The following is a 22,876-nucleotide window of genomic DNA, read 5'->3' as shown; positions in this document are numbered from 1 at the left end:
CCAAACAGCCCCCAAAAGCTGCCTGGCCAATGGTATGCCTACCAAAGCAAGAAGGTGGTCTTGGTGTCATCAACTTATCAACACACAATGATGCTCTTCTCCTGAAATTTCTGCATAAGTTCTTCTCCAAAGCAAATATACCTTGGGTGCACCTGGTCTGGGAGAATTACTATTCAAATGGAAATTTGCCTGGTCAACAGAGAAAAGGCTCTTTCTGATGGAGAGATATTGTGAAGCTACTAGATAAATTTAAAGGACTGGCAAAAGCTCTGGCCCAAAATGGGTCCACCATCCTTTTCTGGCAAGATCTATGGAATGATAATGTCCCCAAATTCATCTTCCCAGAGCTTTTCTCTTTTGCCAAGGATCCCTCCATCACTCTTAAGTGCCAAAGTTGCTTTGCCAAATCTCTATGATCTTTTCTCTCTACCACTTTCTCAAGAAGCCTTCCAACAATTTCAGCAACTCTCAGAATGGTTCACAGGATGGCAACCAACTGACAACAGCGATATCTGGACCTACATATGGGGTAGTCTGCTTTTCTCTACCACCAAGGCCTACAAAGCTCTCATTGGTCACAGAAGAATCCACCCTTTATTCAAATGGATTTGGAAAGCAAACTGCTAGATGAAACATAAGGTCTTCTTTTGGTTACTTCTCAAGGATAGAATTAACACAAGAGACATTCTTCAAAGGAAAGATGGAACTGGAGTCAGTCACCTGGGACCTCTGTATTTTGCAGAGATTAGAAAGTTTGACGCATTTAATCCTGCGATGCAACTTTGCAAAGGCATGCTAGGAATCAATTGGAGTGACCTATGCCTCCACAAGACCAATGTTAGAAATATTCAGAAGAATTAGAAGAAGACTTAATGTCTCTTTCGCATTGGAAATCATTGTGCTGATGGCGTGGAGCATTTGGACCACCAGGAATGATTGGATCTTCAACAATGTTCACCCATCAATCCAGGATTGCAAAAGGAGATTCTGTAATGAGTATAAGCTTCTACTTCACAGAGCAAAGCAAACCAAGATTGACGAGATGAAAGTTTGGCTGACACTTCATTGCTAACTGCTGTCCCAGTTTAGCTGGTTCTTCGCTTCATGCTTTAGTCCAGTTAGGCTCTTTTTCGCTGTTGTTGTTGTTGTTTTTGTTGTCTCTGTACTCTCAAACTTTTGTTCCTTAATTTTATATATATCCAGTAGGGGATTCTCCCCTCCTGTTTCTTCAAAAGAAAAAAATGCCAGAACCACAAAGCACCTTATCATTTGGGGAAACAGAAGTATACCTCATCAAATTAACCAGTATTTTGACTCTAATCTGCAAGGATCTTGGTGATGCTTCTTGTATGTTGGCGCCCTTGTAGTTGCAGATCAGATCGAGGTGTGCGCTCAGGGAAAATTGTTTTGCCCTGGCAGATTGGATTGGATCGAGGTTTCCCAATGGGAAGGGAGATTATTTTTGCTTGTCCGCGTGTGCGACGATATGAAGCTGCGAGCGTTGCGGAGGAAGAATTTCTAGAGCTGCCGAAGGGGAAGCATCCCGAGTTGCCCTGCTCGAGTAGTACTGCGTGCGTTCAGCAAGCTTCAGAAAACTAACCCATACGCTAGCTTTTGTCCGGCCGTTTGTTCAGAATGGAATGGACCATATTTGTTGTAGACGTGGCGCTATGTGCACTCGATTTTTACCAAATGCCGGGTTATTTTTCGTCTTTTAAAGATTCCTTCTGAAAGCATTCCTTAAGGTTGCTAACCTATTAGTATCTGGCCCATTTACGCTATTTTTGAACGTTCACACATTTTTGTAATCTGCATGACTGCATCATGAACTCCAATGGTGATGGATGTCAGGGATAGATCCTCTAGGTACCGCAAGGAAGCTACTCGTGAGGAAAAAAAAAGTTTGATTCCTACTAGAATTCCAATAATCCTATTAGGACTCATACCTTGTAATCCTACTAGAACTCCTACCTTGTAATCCTACTAGGACTCCTACCTCGTAATTCTATTAGGAACATGATATATAAAGAAGGGCAGGGATACCTAGATAGGCAGAGAACCAACCGAGAGCAGTCAACAGGCAACTCAACCCCAAGCGCGGGGCGCAATATACAACACCCCAAAACAGGATGTAGGGTATTACGCTACTCTTGCGGCCCGAACCTGTCTAAATTTGTGTCTTGTGTCCTTGCGTTCACCTTCAAGTTCCAGATCTGGCGATCCCTCACCAAATAATCACCTACCTTAGGATATCCCTAGATAGACTGACGGTAAAAACACCAACAATGGACCATGCCAAACTCGTGAGTCACACATACATTCACTATGCCTCCCTGGACAAAAATAGTTGGTAAACGAAAGGGTGGAAGATAAAAAGAAAAGAGCACACGAACTTGATGTGAGGGTACATTAATATATAAATCGAATGCATGAATGCCTGCCTAAATTTGGATGAACCAACGGCGAATGGATGCAAGCTAGGGCCAACCCTTGATTCAACATAAATACGGTGAGAATGGAGATTGAGAACGCTGTTGCTCTCTAGCCATTTCTTCTCCATGTATGGTAAAGTTCCATGGTGCTTGTTGTTGTGAGGCATTGGAGTGAAACAAATTATGTGGTAACAGCGAGGAGGGGACATAATGTCTATGTCTTTGTGCTCTCACTAATGATATGACTTATTGGTGTAGTGGTGTGGAAAGGCGAGATCGTTGTCCTCTAAACCATCTACATTATGTTTACATCTATGTACAGTTAGGTGTGCATGTAAAAATGTCGCAATACCTGAACAAATGAAAGCTATTCTACATATCTTCATGACACATACTTGTCACATGCATGTACATTATTATGTTCCATTTTTGAAGAAAAAAACATGTTATGCACTCTGCTCCGCTCGCGTGCTAATGTTTGAAGCTAGAATTCCGTTTTTACCAGCAATGCACATTGTGCGCCCTGTTCCGGACGGCCTGATGCCGCAATCAATCAATACATCGTTATGTCTTGGTATTTACTACCACACGTAATTAGACCAAACAGACAGCAAGTGTTCACACTTCCTGTAGCCTGTATTAGCGAGACTGCTGGGCAACACATGCACCTGCACACGATGTTGGCCCTGCACTGAACTGTCACTGATGAAGCTGCTGGTCTGGGCAGCCGTGATCGCGCTGATCATGCTTGGGGCTCTGTTGCTCTTCTAATCTTCTTCGACGCCGTCTTGAGCTCATCAGTGCCATCGGGTTTTGCCCCTCTCTGTCTACTTTCTCGTTAGCATGAACATCGTGTGGTGGTGGCCCCTCTCTCTCCGTCGGCCTCTATGAAGGAAGAAGCCGGCAACTTAGAAGAATGCTGCGCCCTGCAAGCCTAATAATGATTAGCATCTCAGCTTAATTAAGCGGGTTCTGGACAAAAGGCTGTGCCAGTTTCATCTGCGTTTATCACTCAAAACAGAAGTATTGAGATTATTTGTTTCACTTTCACTCTGACTCTGACGTGGCAACATCTAGTTATGGCACTGACAAACTGCAAATCTTTTAGCTCCAAAAGACAGATGAAAAATAACTTGGAGCTACATACATGTCACAGCAACGTTTACCGTCTATTTATAGAAGGCTCTTTACACATTTTTCGCATTGTAATCATACATAACTTAATTTACTTCAACATTTTGTTCATGGGTTTTTTTACTAGCCCCTTTGGGCAGCATCGTGCGTCACCAAACTAAGCCCCACACCGACATGTAAAGCCGTGGTGGTTTCAGCTGCGTTTATCACTCAAGCTCGAAGCCTCGAAGTATCAAGATCATTTGTTTCACTCCAACATGGCAACGCCTCATTGCACTTGACAAAGTGCAAAGCTTTTAATTTCAAATGACAGAGATGAAAAAAAATGGAGCGACATGTCACAGCTGCTCTCACGGTCAATTTATGAAAGGCAGTTCATACATTTTTCACATTGTAGTCGTGCACCCACATCTTGTTAATGATTTTTTATTAGCCTCGTTTTCTCGGGCATGAAGTCTGCTGAAGCATAATCAACATTGAGTGCGGCGCTACCATATTACGAGTTTGTGCTCTCACAAAAGATGGAAGAGAGTTAGATGGGATGAAAGTTTTGGCCCTTTCTTTGATTAAATAACAATGAGCTACTTGGAAATCGACCTAGCCACTAGTACATCAGGAAAACCTTTAGAACTCACCATTCAACGTGATCTTCGTAGGAAAAGGCTTATTGTCTATTAAAACAAAATACCAATAAACAGACCAGCCAGCCGTGCGAAGAGTTCTGACAGGGTACCTTCGCTGCACTGGCCGACGACACCATGCACTGACCTAATAATAACCTCCAATGCGACGGTAGAGTGAGGCCATTGTGTTCGGATGATAATTCTACATACAAAGCCAAAACCTCTTGACTGATACAAAACCAAAAATCCGATAGTGTCTTTCCTACCATATCGAACAGTGATTCCTCAACGATGTTGACACAGCAACGCCGAGCTAACTTGTTTCCCTCCAACCTCTCACAACAAGCACGCATGATGAAAAACTAGCATATTTGAGAAGAAACAGCTTGAGAGGGCCGGCAAATTATCTCTAGCTACCCTGACAATTTATGTATGTTAGAAAGATGACCCCTGCGTCCGAGCACCAGTTAGCTCATCCGGTTTTGGTTGGCTCTTCACGCATCTAGCATTATTCATGTAGGCTCACACCAAAAGATGACCCCTCACATCTAATTTGTGTGCTTATCAGAAATATTTTTGCATGACAGCACGACTGAACAAACGGAGAAGAGAAGGAGAAGGGGGTCGTCTAGCTCACCAGGCGTGGAGGCAGCCCTTCTCCTCTTGGCGCTTCTGGCAGTGGCCGTACGGACATGTCCTGCGGCCCGCTGTACATCCTCGCTCACTTCTTCTTCTCCTCCTCCTCTTCTCTGCGGTCGAAGGCGAAGCACTAGCTGATTGGGCTCTCTTGTCTATTCTACCTTGTGCAGAACAGAACCATGGACACCGTACCCTTAGACAAATGGTGTCCTCTCTTGCGTTTGATCTTATAAATACGTTCAAGACGAGGCACGGGAGGAGGCTACTTCTCGGCGGCGCGCGCGAGGGATGGCCGCGCCTGGCGCCACGGGCCACGGCCTACGCACGGCGTGTGGAAGCGAACGAAGTCACGGGCGGCGGCACCGCGCAGGTGCCGGTGCCGGCGTGCTGCTCGCCGGCAGCCGTCTCCACCGCCACACCGCTTCGTCCCTCATCTCGGAAGTCGGGTGCTGCGGTTCGACGCCGGCACGTCCGCCGACTGCGAGCCACGCGCTGCGTTTCGTCGAAGGGGACGACGGCAGGCTGCGCGTCGCGCGAGGAAAGCGGAGAGGGCCTGGCTCCCCATCCGCGCCGATCATGACCGCACAAGCCCGATCCAACGCTCGGGAGAGGCCTAGGGGTGGACGGTATTTCATTTACCGTCCACCCCCGGACGGTAGACGAAGTACCGTCTACCCCTGGGGTCCGATCCGGCCAGCGCCGTTCCCAACACGGCAGCCCGCCGCGTCGCCCAGGTCTCCAGCACCGCCCGCTTTCCTAGTTGGCGACGTGTTCCGGCTTCCCAGGTAGAAGGATCCGTCGTCAATTGCCTCCATCGCAACGACGCAATGGACGCCGGCGGCGCGCGCGGTTCCACGGACGGCTGCTCTAGCCTCTGGGCGTGTGTACTGATGGACGCGCGTTCGACTGGGCGGCGGGGGGTGCGCTGCAGCGTGGCGGCTGGACGGTCCGTGCGCACCGGCGTGGACGTGGAGAGGTCAGCGGCACGACAGCAGCAAGCGCCACGGAGGACACCGCGTCGCGGCAAGGCCGGCGGCATGCGGGCGGTGCGCGGCGATTGGTGCTTGGTGACGCGCGCGCGAGGACTTTGGAGAAGGGGTACGGCCGGAGCACTGTCTGATGAGGAACAAGCTAGCTCGGTGCCGCGTCCGTGCTTCCTCCCAGGATGGACTCCGGAGGTCCGATTCCATAAGTGCATAGCATCTGGTGTATACCAAACTAATGAATCATACTTAGCAATTTAGCATCCACCCCAATAGAACTGGACTGTCTGATTTCGTGCAACTCTGCAGCTGCTTCTCTCATGTTCATTCGATCGCCAGGGGCCTGGCATGTGCAAGAAAGTGCCACTTCCACCAGGGCCAACAAGCACTGAAGGGCTCCGTTTCCCTTTTCCGGGTTTGCTCGAGCACAGTCCTTGTATTCTTCTAGGAGATCAGCATCAATTATATCAAGTATCTGGTCAGGAAAGTTTGTCTCGCAGAAGTTGATGATGCTGAGTCCATTGCAGAAGAGAGGATCGGTTGGCCTTTTCCCCGTCAACATCTCCATCAGGACTACACCGAAGCTGTACACGTCTCCAGAAGTTGATAGGTAACTACCTCCGGCATATTCTGAATAGTCGAAACAAAAGGGGCAGTGTGTGGCATAGTTAATCTAAGTGACTATATTATTATCACATAAACAAGATTTATAGCTTTATGTTCTTATGTTACCTGGAGCAATATATCCAATTGTTCCCTTCAAGCTTATTGTACCAGTTGATCTCGAATCTCCAGCTGTTTGTGATTTGGTTTCAAGGTAGAACCTTGCAATGCCGAAGTCTCCTAGACGAGCGGTCATATCATTGTCAAGAAGAATATTGCTGGGCTTCAAGTCGCAGTGAAGGATAGGACTCTCACAATCATGATGTATATATTGCAATGCATCAGCAATGTCAACAGCTATTTTCAATCTTTGAGACAGATTCAGGTTATTCGCATTGTTTCCATACCCAGGAGGATGCAACCAAGAATCCAAATTGCCATTGGGCATAAACCTATAGACTAGAGCTTTGAAATCATTGCCCCTATTATCAATTGTTGAGCACACAGTTAGGATTGGAAGAAGGTTGCGGTGCCGGATATTTCTCAGAGCTTGACATTCTGACATGAAACTCCTATCAGTCCCTTCCACGGCAAGGTCAAAAACCTTCACAGCCACAACCACGGGTTCAGGAGTTATTAGCCTTCCTTTGTATACTGAACCATGGCTTCCTCTCCCAACCAAGTTAGACTCTGAAAAGTTATCTGTGGACTGAGCTAAATCCTTATAAGAAACTTTAGGAAATTGCTCATCAGAAAAAGACAGTGATGACTGTGCTCTTGACACCTTCTTTCTTGAGATGATAAAATATATCAGTAATGTGAGGGACACAATGCCTAACATGGGGGTCAATATTCTTACAAAATAGTGTCGCCGTCCAGTTCTTCTCTGAGTAACAGTATTGGGGCATGGAGGCATATGTAATTCTAGCACACCTCCACAGAGCTGCCAATTTCCTTCAAGCGAAATGGCTGTAGTGTTTTTGAATACCCCTTCTTTTGGTACTTCACCCTCAAGATGATTGTGAGACAGATCTAATTCTGTGAGAAGCTGTAGTTTGCTTAGAGTAATTGGGATTGACCCTGAGAAATTGTTATGAGAAAGGTTGAGCATGGCTAAACTATTAAGATTGCCGAAAGACATGGGGATACTTCCGGAGAGCAAGTTTAACTCCATTAGGACAGTTTGCAGTTGCTGGCAAGTGCCCAAAGAAAGTGGAATTGCCCCGGTAAGCTTGTTGGATGAAAGATCAAGATAGTTAATCTGTTGAAGGTTGCCAAGATCAGGTATTTGGCCTTCCAAATTGTTGTTGGATAATGAACATTGAACAATTGTGGGTGCTATGAGACTTTTTGGTATATTGCCTTGAAGATTGTTATAACTGAGGTATAAATTTGAGAGCTGTGGAAGTTTTCCTAAGCTTGAGGGTATGGGACCATAGAATTGATTCTCACCTAGAAACAGCTCTGTCAACTTTGAAAAATTACCAATGGAATCTGGAATGTGCCCACTGAAGTGGTTGCTCTGAATGTATAAACCCTCTAAGTTAACCATATTTTCAATCCATCCACCAATGGCACCTGTAAAACTGTTGTTCTGTAAATCTAATTTAGTTAGCTTATGAAGGTTTCCTATGCTTGATGGGACCAATCCGTATAGCATGTTGCTTCCAAGCGTGAGGTAGTCAAGATTAGACGAAAGGTTACCGACTGAATCTGGTAGTACTCCCCGCAGCAGATTTCCATAGAGTGAAAGCTTCACTAGACGAGTGCAATTGGTTAATGCGTCTAGAAATTCCCAGCTTTGGCTATCTTTTGCTTCAAGATTGTTATCATTGAGACCTAGCGTTCTGAGCTTCTGAAGTTTACCAAGAGAAGGAGGGATTCTGCCTGTAAAGCCATAGTTGTACTCCAATTCTATCGACTGCAGCGCTGATGCATTGCCTAGTGATTCCGGGATGTGACCTCCCAGCATGTTGGCACCCAAGTAAAGGAGCCGGAGGTTAGGGAGGAAGTCCCCGATCCTAGATGGCAGTGGACCATGAAGCATATTCACTGGCATGGCCAGTTGTTGCAGAGAAGAGAGATTCAGGAGTGCTTCTGGGATTCTACCTGTCAGCCTATTTCCACCAAGCAGCAAGTCTGACATGTTGGATAGCTTCCCAAGCTCCTCGGGGATGCTTCCATGGAGCTGGTTAGCTTGAAGAATGACGTGCCGTAAGGTTGTGATGTTACCTAGGTCAGGTGGAATGGTCCCTGTAAGATAGTTCGAGTGAAGCCATAGATGTAGCAGGCTTGAGAGGAGGGCTAATTTCTTGGGAATTTCTCCCACAAGCAAGTTCCCTGCAAGGTACAATCCCCGCAAGCTGGAGCAATTCGTGACTGCGTCCGGAATGCTTCCCTGTAACGAGTTGTATTTCAGGTCAAGGAACTTGAGCCTGCGCAGGTAGCCGAGATCAGGAGGTATCTGTCCAGAGAACCTGTTCGTGGAGAGATTAAGGGAGGCAAGGTATGACATGTTCCCAAGGGAAGGAGAGATCTGACCGTCCAAAGCCTGCCCGGACAGGTTCAGTGCCACGACGCGCTCCGGACGGCCACACGACACGCCCTTCCAGCCGCAGAAGTGGACGCTAGAGTTCCATGAGCTCAGGGCCCCTCTCGGATCGCTCCTGATCGCGCGCTTGAAATCAAGGAGCGAGACGAGATCCGTGTCGTCCCCGTCGCGGGTCGTGCAGCTGATGGTTCCAGCTCCACAGGACAACAGCAGGATTACCATGGCCCACGGCATGAGCATGCCAGGTTTCATGTGTTGCTTAGCCTTAGCAGCCATGGTTAGGCCTTTGTTCTCTACTTCCTACATGAAGAAGAACATCAACAATCATGTCGGGGATGTAAATCAATCACATAATTAGTTCGCTTTTGCACGAAGCAAGACTAACAAAGGTAAAGAGGACACAATAAGACAAATAATAAAAGCAAAGATTTGAAGTGTACCTTGTGCCTGCTTAGTAAGAGTTGTGATCGACACAAGGCAACTGAAGTGCATGATATGCAGATACTAGGGAAAGAGAAGAAGCATACAGCCATGCCGCCACAGTTTATCCAGGAGGACTGAAAGCAACGGAATATGAGCAGGGCCTGTCTTGTACTGGATGCGAGTTGCAGAATCCGATAGGTCTAGACAAGTGTGAAAGGGAATTGCCTCAAAGAAGTTTCATGTCATGCCGCCACAGGTTATCTGCGAGGACTGAAAGCGACGGAGCAGGACCAGACCCTGTCTTGTACTGGATGCGAGTTGCAGAATCCGATAGGTCTAGACAAGTGTGAAAGGGCATTGCCTCAAAGAAGTTTCATTTGTCAATTGTCATGCTCTAAGGCTATTCACAATGAGAGTTTCATGGGGTGTTTCATGGCATTAATTAGCCTGCCACATCAGCAATTTGGATGACATGGCACATCATTCAAGAAGTAAGAGTTTCATGAGGATGAAACTATGTTAACCCATTTCCAAGAACTTGGAAACCGTGTGAAACCTCCATTGGGAGTGTTTTGTTTCATCTTCACACAATTGAGTAAATCCTATTGGTTATTTATTTGCAGCATTTAAGTAGTATGTTGGCATATGAAATATTGAGATGAAACTCTCTATTGAGAGAGGGTGTTTCATCCTTTTACAAAGTTGATGTGGCATTCTTGGAAATATGGACATGAAACCCCCATTGTGATTAGCCTAAATGACATATGGATCACCTTTATCCGCCTAGTCTTTCAATGGTCGTTGAAAAATTACAAACCAAACCCGAGTCCCCATATGGACAATTACCTACCCTTAGTTAACGAGGAAGCGTAACCTGCGTAGCCGCCGGCTCTGGGACTAGCGATAAAGAGACAACGGTGGATGGCGTCCAACACTACAAAGTCTAAACTTACTCTCTTTTATATTTCAAAAAGAGCAAAGACTTTTGTGTGTTGTTATTATATTATTAGAAAGGAGAAACAAAAGAACAAGGAAAAGAAACGGACAGAAAGGGTACAGCAGCTGAACAAACAGAACAACCCCTCTGCCAACCGTACCCTCACTACTTCGACCAAAAAAACAATTCCATTGCCCATTGGACACCGGTCAACTAACGGCACCCTGACACAGGGCTCCTGCATGCCAACTGATGGCAACGAAGATACATGTAATGCAGCAAACAGAAGATCACAAAATTTTCAGAGTTGTTTACAAAGTGGCCGGCGGTTTCTCTCTCTGTTTTTTTTAAGAATTAGTAGTGAAATTGGAAATTCACGAGCCGGCGGTTACTTCGCATAGTATGGTGGGGCCTCCTCCGGAGTCCATCCTGGCAGGAAGCACGGACGCTGCACCGAGCTAGCTTGTTCCTCACCAGACTATGCTCCGGCCGTACCCCTTCTCCAAAGTCCTCGCGCGCGCGTCACCAGGCACCGATCGCCGCGCACCGCCTGCATGCCGCCGGCCTCGCCGCGGCGCGATGTCCTCCGTGGCGGTCGCTGCTGTCGTGCCGTGCCGCCACCCTCTCCACGTCCACGCCTGTGCGCACGGACCGTCCAGCTGCACCCCCGCCGCCCCGCCCATAGGTCCGATGGAACGCGCGTCCACCAAACACATGCCCAGAGGCCAGATCGAGCAGCCGTCCGTCGAACTGCGCGCACCGCCGGCGTCCACCGTGTCGTTGCGAATTGCGACGGCGGCAATTAACGACGGAACCTTCTACCTGGGAAGCTGGAACACGTCGCCAACTAGGAAAGCCGGTGGTGGAGACTTGGGCGGCGCGGCGGCCGGCCGTGTTGGCAACGGCGCCGGACGGGTCGGACTCCAGGGGTGGACGGTAAATGAAATACCGTCCACCCCTGGACATCGCCCCAGCGTTGGATCGGGCTTGTCCGGTCGTGATCGGCGCGGTTGGAGGAGCCAGGCCTTCGCCGCTTTCCATGCCCAGCCTCCTGCCGTCGTCCCCTTCGACGAAACGCAGCGCATAGCTCGCAGGCGCTGTGCCGGCGTCGAACCGCAGCAGCCGGCTTCCGAGATGAGGGACGATGCGGCGTGGCGGCGGAGGCGGCTGCTGGCGAGCAGCACGCCATCACCGGCACCTGCGCGGCGCCGCCGGTGACTTTGTTCGCTTCCGTGCGTAGGCCGTGGCCCGTGGGCGCACGCCGCCGAGCAGTAGCTTCCTCCCATGCCTCGTCTTGAACGTATTTATAAGACCAAACGCAGGAGAGGACACCATTTGTCAAAGGGTACGGTGTCACCTAGGAAAGCCCTTCTATCCATTGTTCTGTTCCGCACAAGGTAGAAGAGACAAGAGAGCCCAAGTAGAAGCAGTAGTAGCAGCAGAGAGCTCGGTTAGCTAGTGCTTCGCCTGCGACCGCAGAGAAGAAGAGGGGAAGAAGAAGAAGAAGTGAGCGAGGATGTACAACGCGCCGCCGGCGCCGCAGGACATATCCTACTACGGCCACTGCCAGAAGCGCCACGAGCAGAAGGGCTGCCTCGATCGACGCCTGATGAGCTAGACGACCCCCTTCTCCTTCTCTTCTCCGTTTGTTCAGTTGTGCTCCTATCATACAAAAATATTTCTGATAAGCACACAAACTAGATGTGAGTACGAGGGGTCATCTTTTGGTGTGAGCCTACATGAATAATGCTAGATGCGTGAAGACCTAACCAAAACCGGATGAGTCAACTGCGTGCGCGAGGAAAGTGGAGAAGTTCTGGCTCCCCATCCACGCCGATCACGGCCGCACAAGCCCGATCCAACGCTCGGGAGAGGCCCAAGGGTGGACGGTATTTCAGGGTCTGACTCGGCCGGCGCCGTTGCCAACACGGCCGCCCGCCGCGTCGGCGGCGTCGTCCAGGTCTCCACCGCCCGCTTTCCTAGTTGGCGACGTGTTCCAGCTTCCCAGGTAGAAGGATCGGTCGTCAATTGCCTCCATGCAACGACGCGGTCGACGCAGGCGGCACGCGCAGTTCGACGGGCGGCTGCTCTGGCCTCTGGGCGTGTGTACTGCTGGACGACGCGCGTTCGACCGCTGGGCGGCGGGGGTTCGCTGCGGCGTGGCGGCTGGACGGTCCGTTCGCAGGCGCAGCGCACCTGCGCGAACGTGGAGAGGGCGGCGGCACGGCACGGCACGACAGCAGCGAGCGCCACGGAGGACACCGCGTCGCGGCGAGGCCGGCGGCATACGGGCGGTGCGCGGCGATCGGTGCTTGATGACGCGCGCGCGAGGAATTTGGGAAGGGGTATGGCCGGGGCACAGTCTAATGAGGAAAGGAACAAGCTAGCTCGGTGCCGCCGCGTCCGTGCTTCCTTCCAGGATGGATGGACTCCGGAGGAGGCCCAGCGCCGCGCCACTGCGGCATACTATGCCAAGTAACCATTAGAGACTAACAACTTTGGCATTGGAGCCACTCCCTTTTTCGTAACAATAAAAGGAAGTACTAGGACCAGGCCGAGAGTAAGCAGCAATGCAGCATAGACAAGGAAGGATCTTGTCTAATGGTTACTTGGCATAGTAACCATTTCACAACTAATTCTTAAAAAAAGAAATCGCCGGCCATCTTTTAAACAACTCTCTTAAAATTTTGTGGCCTTCTGTCTGTTGCTGTATCGTATCTTCGTTGCCATTAGTTGGCAGGAGCCCTGTGTCAGGGTGCCGTTAGTTGGCCGGTGTTCCTATGGAATTGTTATTTTGGTCCAAGTAGTGAGAGGGCAAGGGCGGCAGCGGGGGTGTTAGCATCTGCTGTACCCTTTCTGTCTTTTTCTTTTTATTGTTCTTTTGTTTCTCCTTTCTAACAATATAACATAATATTAACACGAAAGAGTCTTTGCTCTTTTTGAAAAAAAACTAGTCTAATATGCCCGTGCATTGCTACGGACAAAGTTGGTATAAGTATCGGACACATATAGTCGCATGTTAATTTGTAGGGATCTACGTGATCGAGTCGTGGACAACGGGCTGGTCCGACTCGCATACAGGATGGACCAAAGGTCCACCTATCAATGATACAAGACGGACCAACCAAAAATTTAGATGGAAACCTTATGTGCTTTAGAAATAGGTATAGATATAGATATAGATATAGATATAGATATAGAAAGAGAGAGTAAGAGCATCTCCAGCAGTCTCCCTTTCCCCAATAATATGATAATATTAGGAAGAAAATGTACTCCAACAGTTCCCCCAAAACATCTCCCTTTCCCCAATAATTATTGGGTTGTTCCCTACTCCCCTCAAATGAGGGAGAATTTTAGCTCTTCCAGGGATGAGGTTATTAGGAGAACTGTAAAAGCATCTCTCCCAATAATCTATAAAATTAGTATTGGAATATTCCAATACTATCTTATTAGAAGATGTTATTGAGAAACTGCTGGAGATGGTCCAAGTTTAGACTTTGCCGTGTTTGACGCCATCCACCGTTGTCTCTTTTATCGCCCCATAGCCGGCCGGTGGGTGGGTACGCAAGCCACGCTTCCTCAATAATTAAGGGTAATTGTCCATTTGTGGACCCGGGTTTCGTTTGCAATCTTTCAACGAACATTGAAAGACTTGCCGGGTAAGAGTGATAAAGATGTCATTAGAGCATGACAAATGAAACTTCTTTGAGGCAATGCCCTTTTACACTTGTCTAGACCTATCGGATTCTGCAACTCGCATCCAGTACAAGACAGGCCCTGCTCATGTTCCGTTGCTTTCAGTCCTGGATAAACTGTGGCGGCATGGCTGTATGCTTCTTCTCTTTCCCTAGTATCTGCATATCATGCACTTCAGTTGCCTTGTGTCGTTCACAACTAACTCTTACTAAGCAGGCACAAGGTACACTTCAAATCTTTGCTTTTATTATTTGTCTTATTGTGTCCTCTTTACCTTTTGTTAGTCTTGCTTCCTGCAAAAGCGAACTAATTATGTGATTGATTTACATCCCCGACATGATTGTTGATGTTCTTCTTCATGTAGGAAGTAGAGAACAAAGGCCTAAACATGGCTGCTAAGGCTAAGCAACACATGGAACCTGGCATGCTCGCTCATGCCGTGGGCCATGGTAATCTTGCTCTTGTCCTGGGGAGCTGGAACCGTCAGCTGCACGACCCGCGACGGGGACGACACGGACCTCGCCTCCCTCCTTGATTTCAAGCGCGCGATCAGGAGCGATCCGAGAGGGGCCCTGGGCTCATGGAACTCCAGCGTCCACTTCTGCAGCTGGGAGGGCGTGGCGTGTGGCCTGGCGCGCCGTAATTTTCGTTTGGCAAAGCGGTTTTTGGCAAACGAACGCTCAGCGTTCTCTATCCTGACCGCACATCTCGGCGGCTGTCGCATCCGCTGCCTTTTTTGTTTTCCCAGCCGTGAAATCCGAATAGTATTATACACTGATACATACGGTATATGTACAAGATCATTCTCTCTCTACTTTCGCGCTGGATTCGTCTCTCCGTCTTATCTGTGTCTGCATTCATCTCTCTCATCGCTCTCTCATCCCTCTCTCCCAGCCTCCGCCTCCGCCACCGCATCCATCCGTCGCCGCCGCAGCCCTCCGCCGCTATGCTATCCCCTGCCGTGCTTGGCGCAGATGAATTTCTCATTTTGTATTTGCCGCAGGGATACCGAGTTTCCTCCTCCTTCGTCGCGCATCTAGATGCAATTCCTCCCCAGCGTTCTAAAGGTCGCCTGCGCATCCACCGGCGCCGCCGTCTGCCTCCACTCCAACGTACGTGCCGTCCCTCCGGCCTAACATATCTGTGTTTGCCGCAGCCAGACTGCTCCTCGCCACCACAGATCTCGCGTTTATTCTCACTTCTCGTTGCGCATCTTGTCTGCTCCCAACAGTTCCTATGGTCACAGCCGCCGCCGTTGCCGTAGGCGTCGCCGTCGTCGTCGTCGACTGAATTTTTCTGCATCTTCTATTGTGCTCTACAACCGCCTCCTGTGTGCCTGCGCCGCCCGTCTTCTCCCCTCGCTTCTCTCTCAGCTGGCAGCCGCCGCTGCAGGTGCTTCGTTTGGCCGGTCGGGTCTCTCCTTCCCTTGGGAACATGTCGTACCTTGCGTACCTTAACCTCTCCACGAACAGGTTCTCTGGCCAGATACCTCCTGATCTCGGCTACCTGCGCAACCTCAAGTTCCTTGACCTAAACTACAACTCGTTACAGGGAAGCATTCCGGACGCAGTCACGAATTGCTCCAGCTTGCGGGGATTGTACCTTGCAGGGAACTTGCTCGTGGGAGAAATTCCCAAGAAGTTAGCCCTCCTCTCCAGCCTGCTACATCTATGGCTTCACTCGAACAATCTCACAGGGGCCATTCCGCCTGACCTAGGTAACATCGCAACCTTACGGCACGTCATTCTTCAATCTAACCATCTCCATGGAAGCATCCCCGAGGAGCTTGGGAAGCTATCCAACATGTCAGACTTGCTGCTTGGTGGAAATAGGCTGACAGGTAGAATCCCCGAAGCACTGCTGAATTTCTCTTCTCTGCAACAATTGGCCATGCCAGTGAATATGCTTCATGGTCCACTGCCATCTAAGATCGGGGACTCCCTCCCTAACCTCCAGCTCCTTTACTTGGGTGGAAACATGCTGGGAGGCCACATCCCGGAATCACTAGGCAATGCATCAGCGCTGCAGTCGATAGCATTGGAGAACAACTATGGCTTCACAGGCAGAATCCCTCCTCCTCTTGTTAAACTTCAGAAGTTCAGAACGCTATTTCTCCATAACAACAATCTTGAAGCAGAAGATAGCCAAAGCTGGGAGTTTCTAGACGCATTAACCAACTGCACTCTTCTAGTGAGGCTTTCACTCTACGGAAATCTGCTGCAGCAGGGAGTGCTACCAGATTCAGTCGGTAACCTTTCCTCTAATCTTGACTACCTCTCGCTTGGAAGCAACATGCTATACGGATTAGTCCCATCGAGCATAGGAAACCTTCATAAGCTAACTACATTAGATTTACAGTACAACAGCTTTACAGGTGCCATTGGTGGTTGGATTGAAAGTATGGTTAACTTAGAGGGTTTATACCAATGTTTGAAATAGCCGGCTAATGCATTTAGCTATCTATATCAAAAACAGGCTATAGCGGGCTACAGCAGTAGCTAAAAGCTAAGTTGTATATGAAAAAATTAGCTAAATCTCTCTCAAACAGCTATAGCCGGAGATAGCGGAAGCTATAGCCAGAGATTTAAAACCTTGGTTTATACATTCAGAGCAACCACTTCAGCGGGCACATTCCAGATTCCATTGGTAATATTTCAAAGTTGACAGAGCTGTTTCTAAGAGAGAATCAATTCTATGGTCCCATACCCTCAAGCTTAGGAAAACTTCCACAGCTCTCAAATTTATACCTCAATTATGATAATCTTCAAGGCCATATACCAAAAAATCTCATAGCTTCCACAGTTGTTCAATGTTCATTATCCAACAACAATTTGGAAGGCCAAATACCTGATCTTGGCAACCTTCAATAGATTAACTATCTAGATCTTTCATCCAACAAGCTTACCGGGGGAATTCCATTTTCTTTGGGCACTTGCCAGCAACTGCAAACTGTCCGAATGCACTTAAACTTGCTCTCCGGAAGCATCCCCATGTGTTTCGGCAATCTTAATAGTTTGGCCATGCTCAACCTTTCTCATAACAATTTTTCTGGGTTGATCCCAATTACTCTAAGCAAACTACAGCTTCTCACAGAATTAGATCTGTCTCACAATTATCTTGAGGGTGAAGTACCAAAAGAAGGGGTATTCAAAAACACTACAGCCATTTCGCTTGAAGGAAATTGGCAGCTCTGTGGAGGTGTGCTAGAATTACATATGCCTCCATGCCCCAATACTGTTACTCAGAGAAGAACTGGACGGCGACACTATTTTGTAAGAATATTGACCCCCATGTTAGGCATTGTGTCCCTCACATTACTGATATATTTTATCATCTCAAGAAAGAAGGTGTCAATAGCACAGTCATCACTGTCTTTTTCTGATGAGCAATTTCCTAAAGTTCCTTATAAGGATTTAGCTCAATCTACAGATAACTTTTCAGCGTCTAACTTGGTTGGGAGAGGAAGCCATGGTTCAGTATACAAAGGAAGGCTAATAACTCCTGAACCCGTGGTTGTGGCTGTGAAGGTTTTTGACCTTGCCGTGGAAGGGACTGATAGGAGTTTCATGTCAGAATGTCAAGCTCTGAGAAATATCCGGCACCGCAACCTTCTTCCAATTCTAACTGTGTGCTCAACAATTGATAATAGGGGCAATGATTTCAAAGCCCTAGTCTATAGGTTTATGCCCAATGGCAGTTTGGATTCTTGGTTGCATCCTCCTGGCTACGGAAACACTGCGAATAACATGAATCTGTCTCAAAGACTGAAAATAGCTGTTGACATTGCTGATGCATTGCAGTATATACATCATGATTGTGAGAGTCCCATCATTCACTGCGACTTGAAGCCCAGCAATATTCTTCTTGATGATGACATGACCGCTCATCTAGGAGACTTCGGCATTGCAAGGTTCTACCTTGAAACCAAATCACAAAGAGCTGGAGATTCGAGATCAGCTGGTACAATAAGTTTGAAGGGAATAATTGGATATATCGCTCCAGGGAACACAAGAACATAAAGCTGTAACTTTTGTTTATGTGATAACAATATAGTCACTTAGATTAACTATGTCATACCCTGCACCTTTTGTTTCGAATATTCAGAATACGCCGGAGGTAGTTACCTATCAACTTCTGCAGACGTGTACAGCTTTGGCGTAGTCCTGATGGAGATGTTGACAGGAAAAAGGCCTACTGATCCTCTCTTCTGCAATGGACGCAGCATCATCAACTTCTGCGAGACGAACTTTGCTGACCAGATACTTGATATAGTGCATGCTTATCTCCTAGAAGAATACCAGAACTGTGCTCGAGCAAACCTGGAAAAGGGAAATGGAGCCCTTCAGTGCTTGTTGGCCCTGGTGGAAGTGGCACTTTCTTGCACATGCCAGGCCCCTGGCGATCGAATGAACATGAGAGAAGCAGCTGCAGAGTTGCACGAAATCAGACAGTCCAGTTGTATTGGGGGTGGATGCTAAGTATGACTCATTAGTTTGGTACACTAGATGCTTTATGCACATGGAGTGAGACGACCTCTGTATTCTATTGCAAGCGTAGTGGAATAAAAAAAAGTACAGCGTACTTCGAACAATGTTTTGTTTCTAGTCACCACCTCATTGTCTCCTTCAGCCACCACCTTCTTGACTCCCAAATAAGTTTTCTTTATCCAAACATGTTTTGTTTGTAATCTTAAAAATAGCCAAATAAATCGCTATGACTCCCAAATCTTACATATAGCAAAAGCACGCAATGTTTCCACCGAAATTTTAGTTTGACACAACAACATCACCGATGGGTGGACCCGAAGCAGCCACGGAACGCTACAGATCGACATGGCCCGGCGTCTCCGCGCCTCAGGTGTTTCTTCCTGGAGATCGGAGAACTGGAGAAGCGAGCGAATCACTCAGAAGTGTGCGTGGTTGGCTATTGGCTTGCGTTTTCCTTCGGGCGGGGATTAGCCTTGACCCTAGCAACCAAATCCTTACTCCGTGACCCGTCTCCAAGTGATAAAGTCAAAGTAAAGTTCTACTTAGAAGTTGGCAAAATCCAGGGCCAACAATCTTATCGTTCTACCTACTAGTGTATTGTCTCGTGGACCGAAGTGACATCGTAGCAGCTATTAGCACGACCACGACTTGCAGCACTCAGCTCTCAGCTTGCGCGAACAACACAAGTAGCTAATCACACATAGACAAAGTATCCAACAAGACTTCGTTGAGCCACCCGCCGGGTCCGCCGGTCATGTCGTCGGGCAGCGGCGCCGCGGCTGTCGCCGGCGCCGAGACGGCGCCGCACTTCGTGCTGGTGCCGATGATGGCGGCGGGCCACGCCGGCCCGATGCTCGACATGGCGCGGGCCCTGGCGCGCCGGGGCGCGCTCGTCACGTTCGTCACCACGACCCTCAACCTGCCCCGCCTCGGCCGCGGCCCCGGCGACGACGCGATCCCGATTCGCTTCCTCCCGCTCCGCTTCCCCTGCGCCGAGGCCGGCCTCCCCGAGGGCTGCGAGAGCCTCGACGCGCTCCCGGGCCCCAGCCTCCTCGGCCGCTTCAACGACGCCTGCGCCATGCTCCGCGCGCCGCTCGTCGCGTGCCTCCGGGGCGATGCCGCCGCCGGCGCTCCGGCGAGCTGCGTCGTCGCCGACGCCTGCCACCCGTGGACCGGCGGGGCGGCCCGGGAGCTCGGCGTGCCGCGGCTCGCGTTCGACGGGTTCTGCGCCTTCTCCTCCTTCTGCATGCGACAGATGAACGTCCATAGGATCTTCGACGGCGTCGACGACGACAGGCGTCCCGTGCGCGTCCCTGGTTTCCCCATCGACGTCGAGATATCGCGGGCACGGTCGCCGGGGAATTTCACGGGCCCCGGCATGAAGGAGTTCGGCGAGGAGATCATGGCCGAGAGCGCGAGAGCGGACGGCCTGGTGGTGAACAGCTTCGCGGAGCTTGAGCCCCGGTTCGTGGACGCCTACGAGGCGGCCATCGGCAAGAAGGTATGGACCATCGGGCCTCTATTCCTGAACACCATGCCGTCGGCGGCGGCGACCGCCGAGGACGCGGCCGCCGTCCGGTGCGCGAATTGGCTCGAGTCCAAGAAGCCCCGTTCCGTGGTGTTCGTGAGCTTCGGCAGCCTGGTGCGCTCGTCGGTGCCGCAGCTTGCCGAGATCGCGCATGGGCTGGAGGCGAGCAACCGGCCGTTCATCTGGGCGGTCAAGCCCGGCAACCTCGCCGAGTTCGAGTGGTGGCTGTCCGGCGACGGCTTCGAGTCCCGCGTCGGGGAGATGGGGCTGGTGATCAGGGATTCGGCGCCGCAGAGGGCGATCCTGTCGCACCCGGCGACGGGCGCCTTCGTGACGCACTGCGGCTGGAACTCCGTGCTGGAGTGCGTCGCGGCGGGGCTGCCGATGGCGACGTGGCCGCACTTCGCGGAGCAGTTCGTGAACGAGAAGCTCGTCGTGGACGTGCTGCGTGTCGGGGTGCCCGTGGGCGTCAAGGACGCGACGCCGTGGGGCGTGGAGGCGGCGGCCCTGGTGGCGATGAGGGAGGACGTGGCGAGGGCCGTGGCGGAAGTGATGGACGGCGGGGAGGAGGGCTCCGCGCGGCGGGCGAGGGCCGCCGAGCTCAGCAGGAAGGCGCGGGACGCCGTGGCGCGCGGCGGCTCGTCGGACCGGAACATGGCGCTTCTCATGGAACACGTCGAGCGGAAGAAAACCACAGCGTCAGAAGAACAATAAGCCGCCGAGCGGCAAGCGAGAGAAGGCATGCTTGTTGTGAGAAGGCCATGGCAAGTGTTAAAGGCCATGGCAAGTGTTATCAACCAGCTTATTTGAAGAAGAAATTGCCACTGAGTTCTCTCTAGCCTCACCGTTTATTCTGAAAGGTGACACTTGAATACTAGCTATATCATCCAATTTCTTCCAGGTATTCATGCTCCATTAATGTATCCTCACTAAAAGTGGAGCCTCCCCTTCTCTCGAGACCGAAGATACATCGAAAGGAATCGGTGCTCGTAGGCTAAAAGAGGGAGGAGGTGAATTAGGCAAACTTAAAATTTTAACCTATGATTTCAACTAGTTTGCACAAAATATATAAAGTAAAACATGCTATCAAGATGTGCAACTAGAGTTCTTCTTGTGTTCTAATCCAACCCAAGAGTTTTGCAACCTATAATCAATCCTAGCTTGGAAGAAGTAAAGGCGCACAACTTGCAAGTATGAACTGTGGAAACGTAAAGGAGTGGATTAGAAGAAATGCAGACCCTGCACGTCGATTTTTTTCCCATGGTATCGGTGGGCTAAAGCCACACCTAGTCCACGTTGAAGCTCCACCAAGGTACACTTCTGGTCACCAAATCTCTTTCGAGCAAGAGCTTGATCTCGCCACTAAGGTTCAAGCCAAGTAGATGAAGACATTGCCACAAAGGCAATGCTCATCACTCTTATACCGGTCACCTTGACGCCGCCTTCGCTACGGAGCTTCCAACAAAGGAGGGGTCTCCTCGTCCCCCGAATAAGTTAAGGTCGTCGACACCGCTCCACTCCAAGCGTAAGAGTCGAATACTTGCCCGCGAGTCACCAAGACTCAAATGGAACGGCACCAAGATTACAAGTATGGTTCATTCTAGAACCATACAAAAAGCACCTACACCTTACTCTTACACTCTCTTTTAGCCTAATTTAATACTAACACTCTCAAAACATGTGCTAAAGTCTATGGATGTGATTAATTAGCACTATGGTGGCTTGGAGGTCTTCTTTAGTGTGTGTATGCTTCCTCTGAAGTCCAGCAACCATAAATGGGCTAGAGAAGGGGGTATAAATAGCCCAACAACTCTCCAATGGCCAGTAAAAGTGCAGTAGTGTCGGATCAACCAACGCTCCGCCTGGGTGGGTGCCGCTCATCTGGTACCCCTTTTTTCACGTAGCCATTGGCCCTTCTCTACCACGCTGGTTTTTGCTTGTATCATTGCACCGATGTCTTCATCCGACGCTTCATCCGGCGCCCGTCGGTTTATCCGGTGTTGAAGGGCTTCCTCCTCGAAACTTTCTATCACTTGACATGCTTATTGAGTAATCAAATCACAATTCGTCGGTTCAACTGACGTTGAAGACCGGATCATCCGATGCTAAAGACTTTTCTTCACTTGATCGTCGTTGCAATTCTGCATTGCACCGTCCCCTTGATTTTTCATGCCGTCAGTTCATCCGACACTCTCTTTTCATGCTGTCACTTCTCCAACTCATCTCGGCTGTCATTTGGACTTGACATCTTGATAGTGATTTGGACATCTTGCTACGGTTTGAACTTCATCCGTGGGACATAGAAGTCCTACAATTATGAGCTCATAAACTTTGTTAGTCCCATTAATTATATTGTCACACAATCACCAAAATCACAACTATGATCTAATGGGATCATGTTTCTTACATATGTACCTGATTAGTTCAACACCAGCCAGTGCAAGCTAGATCATGTTGGAAGCATAACAATGTAAATTCAGTTAAGCCGCACCCAGGTTCGTGAATTCAATTCTTCTTCCTATTTTCAAATGGATTCAATTCATTTTGGGAAGAAACTACGGTTGCATCTTAAGATTCCTATCGCATAACTAAATATATGTCCAAGTAATGTTTACTAGTGCATATTTTTAGTTTGCAAAATAGAGATGTTTAAATAGAATACTTTGAGCTTTTGAACCAACTACTGCCAGTAGTAGATGCATGCCAATATTGGATAAGAACCTAGATCTGCCTATCTATGTTGCACAACATGATTTACATTGTCACTTAAATATCCGCACTGAAATAGTAATAGTCTATCTACGTGCAAAGCTTTTTACTTTTCTCCTCGAGCAGTAGTT

At 49.2% G+C, this 22,876-nt stretch overlaps 4 protein-coding genes across 5 annotated transcripts; 3 read left to right on the top strand and 1 right to left on the bottom strand.

Moving 5' to 3' along the window:
- Nucleotides 1-4,983: 4,983 nt before the first annotated feature.
- On the bottom strand, nucleotides 4,984-9,593 carry LOC112874574 (receptor kinase-like protein Xa21). Its single transcript, XM_025937963.1, has 3 exons — nucleotides 9,406-9,593; nucleotides 6,544-9,265; nucleotides 4,984-6,441 (listed from the first exon to the last, which is right to left on the bottom strand). Exons 1-3 carry the CDS (start codon nucleotides 9,496-9,498, stop codon nucleotides 6,047-6,049), a joined length of 3,210 nt encoding a protein of 1,069 aa, XP_025793748.1. The 5' UTR covers nucleotides 9,499-9,593; the 3' UTR covers nucleotides 4,984-6,046.
- Nucleotides 9,594-14,070: 4,477 nt separating this feature from the next.
- Nucleotides 14,071-16,481, top strand: LOC112903517 (probable leucine-rich repeat receptor-like protein kinase At1g35710). Of its 2 annotated transcripts, none has more exons than XM_025972785.1 (3): nucleotides 14,071-14,244; nucleotides 14,386-15,133; nucleotides 15,253-16,481. In XM_025972785.1, exon 3 carries the CDS (start codon nucleotides 15,456-15,458, stop codon nucleotides 16,458-16,460), a length of 1,005 nt encoding a protein of 334 aa, XP_025828570.1. In that variant the 5' UTR covers nucleotides 14,071-14,244; nucleotides 14,386-15,133; nucleotides 15,253-15,455; the 3' UTR covers nucleotides 16,461-16,481. The 2 variants fall into 2 exon arrangements, with proteins under 2 accessions (XP_025828570.1, XP_025828577.1); XM_025972792.1 differs by having other exon boundaries at nucleotides 14,100-14,153.
- Nucleotides 16,482-16,949: 468 nt separating this feature from the next.
- LOC112903506 (receptor kinase-like protein Xa21) lies at nucleotides 16,950-18,104 on the top strand. The gene has a single exon (XM_025972774.1). It carries the CDS (start codon nucleotides 16,979-16,981, stop codon nucleotides 18,038-18,040), a length of 1,062 nt encoding a protein of 353 aa, XP_025828559.1. The 5' UTR covers nucleotides 16,950-16,978; the 3' UTR covers nucleotides 18,041-18,104.
- A 622-nt stretch (nucleotides 18,105-18,726) lies between these two features.
- Nucleotides 18,727-20,936, top strand: LOC112903496 (UDP-glycosyltransferase 73D1-like). The gene has a single exon (XM_025972765.1). It carries the CDS (start codon nucleotides 19,263-19,265, stop codon nucleotides 20,748-20,750), a length of 1,488 nt encoding a protein of 495 aa, XP_025828550.1. The 5' UTR covers nucleotides 18,727-19,262; the 3' UTR covers nucleotides 20,751-20,936.
- Nucleotides 20,937-22,876: the final 1,940 nt, after the last annotated feature.

This window comes from Panicum hallii, chromosome 1 (assembly GCF_002211085.1).
Source record: "Panicum hallii strain FIL2 chromosome 1, PHallii_v3.1, whole genome shotgun sequence".
Lineage (NCBI taxonomy): Eukaryota > Viridiplantae > Streptophyta > Magnoliopsida > Poales > Poaceae > Panicum > Panicum hallii.
Note: the sequence above shows the minus strand (reverse complement) of the source record. Positions and strands in the feature narration are given on the sequence as shown.